At 56.5% G+C, this 1,679-nt stretch overlaps 1 protein-coding gene across 1 annotated transcript in view; it reads right to left on the bottom strand.

Moving 5' to 3' along the window:
• The window catches only part of inhbab (inhibin subunit beta Ab), a 16,148-nt gene extending 14,850 nt beyond the window's left edge, over positions 1-1,298 (bottom strand). The window contains exons 1-2 of the mRNA XM_013915793.1: positions 1,197-1,298; positions 51-804 (exon numbers count right to left, since the gene is read on the bottom strand). Coding sequence (XP_013771247.1) covers positions 51-594 — 544 coding nt within the window. The 5' untranslated portion in view covers positions 595-804; positions 1,197-1,298. The remainder of the gene's footprint in view (positions 1-50; positions 805-1,196) is intronic.
• Positions 1,299-1,679: the final 381 nt, after the last annotated feature.

Raw genomic sequence — 1,679 nt, 5'->3', positions numbered from 1 at the left:
CACACACACACACACACACACTTCCTGTCTCGTGTTGATGTCACACTCACCGGGCTCGGCGAAGGTGATGATCTCCGTCGTCTCCTGAACATCGCCGCCGTCTCCCGCCCGAGCTCCCGCCACCGATGGTGCTGCTGCCCCTCCTCCTCTTCCTCGGCTTCCCCTCCCTCTCACCTCCTCCTCCCCCTCGATCTGCACGCTGCCGTCCTCCGCCACTCGCCCCACGTGGAGCTTGCGCAGGGCGTTGAGGAGCGCGGCGCGCGGCACGGGCCGGGTGATGTTGGGTCGGGCCTGGAGGTGCAGCATGTTGAGGATGTGCCTCTTCACCGCCTCCACCACGTCTTGCTGAGCCGCCTCATCTTCATCTTGCTCGTGCCCCCTCGCCATGCCATCCCCCGCTGTGACCCCTTCGTTCCTCCGCATCCTGGCCAGGGCGCAGGAGGGGCAGTGGGAGCCGGCGTCCGGCTGGTGGTGAGGGTGGACGGTCAGGGAAAGCAGCTGGAGCCCGGGCCCCGCCGGGTCCGAGGCGGAAACGCTGCTCTGCACCTGGACCAGGAGCAGGAGGGTCCAGCTGAGCAAGGGCAACAGCGACATGACGGCAGGAGATTCAGTGATGCTGCCGGGTGCTCAAACAGAGCCGAGGAGACGAAGAAGAGTCGAGTTTGGTAGAAAAGTGAAGAAAAACTGAGTCCTGGATGAAGAAGAAGAGTGTTTGAGATTCACCTTCCTCCTCCTCTGCTCGCTCTCTCACGTTCTCTCTCAGAAGTTTGGAAGCTGCAAAGTTGAGCTCAGCTCACAGTCCACCTGTGAAACGGAGGAAAAAAAGCTGTAAAGAAACCAGACACAAAAAGAGAAAAACACACAACGCCGGCAGAGAAAATGAGTAATCCGTGTCTTTTTTGTCAGGGACAGATGGCTGAAAAATGTGGAGGCGTCACAAGAAAGAAAGAAAGAAAAACAAGAAAACAAGAAAAAGGAGAAAAAGTCTCAGATGTGATGAATGGATGATGAAGTCTGCAGGAGGATCCTGGTTCCCGGGGTGAAGTCGCCGCACAGAGTGTGCGTCTGTGTGTGTCTGTGTGCGTCTGTGTGTGTCTGTGTGCGTCTGTGTGCGTCTGTGTGCGTCTGTGTGTGTCTGTGTGTGTCAGAGAGGCAGTTGGACTAAGTTAAGACGGGAGTTCCTCGCTCTCCTTTACCTCGTTCTCTCTCTCTCTGTGGTGAATGCCTTCCCTCGCTCACCAGTTGAATGGTTTTAGCGGAGTGGGCTGGACTCTCTCTCTCTCGCTCGTCTTTCTTTCCCTCCCTCTGCTTCTCTCTCCTCTCGCTCGCCCTGGCAGCCTCCCACCATAATTATATCTCCCTCCTTCCCTCCCTCTCTCTCCTTCACTCCAGTCTCCTCCCATCCTCCTCTGTGACTCATACCACTCTAACTTTTACCTTCTCCCTCCTCCCTCCCCCCTCCCTCCCTCTGTTTGGCTGTTAATGGAGCAAAGCTGGTATTCCTTTATCCCTCCCTCCCTCCCCTCCTCCCACGGTCGGCTGTGAATGAGTTGCATGTCGAGGGGAAAATTCTTGGATGAAGTGGGTTTCTGCTATGACTCCTGTCCATCTGTTACCCGTTTGACTGTCTATCAGTCTGTCTGACACTCTGCAGCTACAGTCAACATGGCATCACGGTT

This window comes from Pundamilia nyererei, unplaced genomic scaffold, assembly GCF_000239375.1.
Source record: "Pundamilia nyererei isolate P.nyererei 1_Seehausen unplaced genomic scaffold, PunNye1.0 scaffold00364, whole genome shotgun sequence".
NCBI classification, from domain to species: Eukaryota; Metazoa; Chordata; class Actinopteri; order Cichliformes; family Cichlidae; genus Pundamilia; species Pundamilia nyererei.
This window is presented reverse-complemented; position numbering and strand designations above follow the sequence as displayed.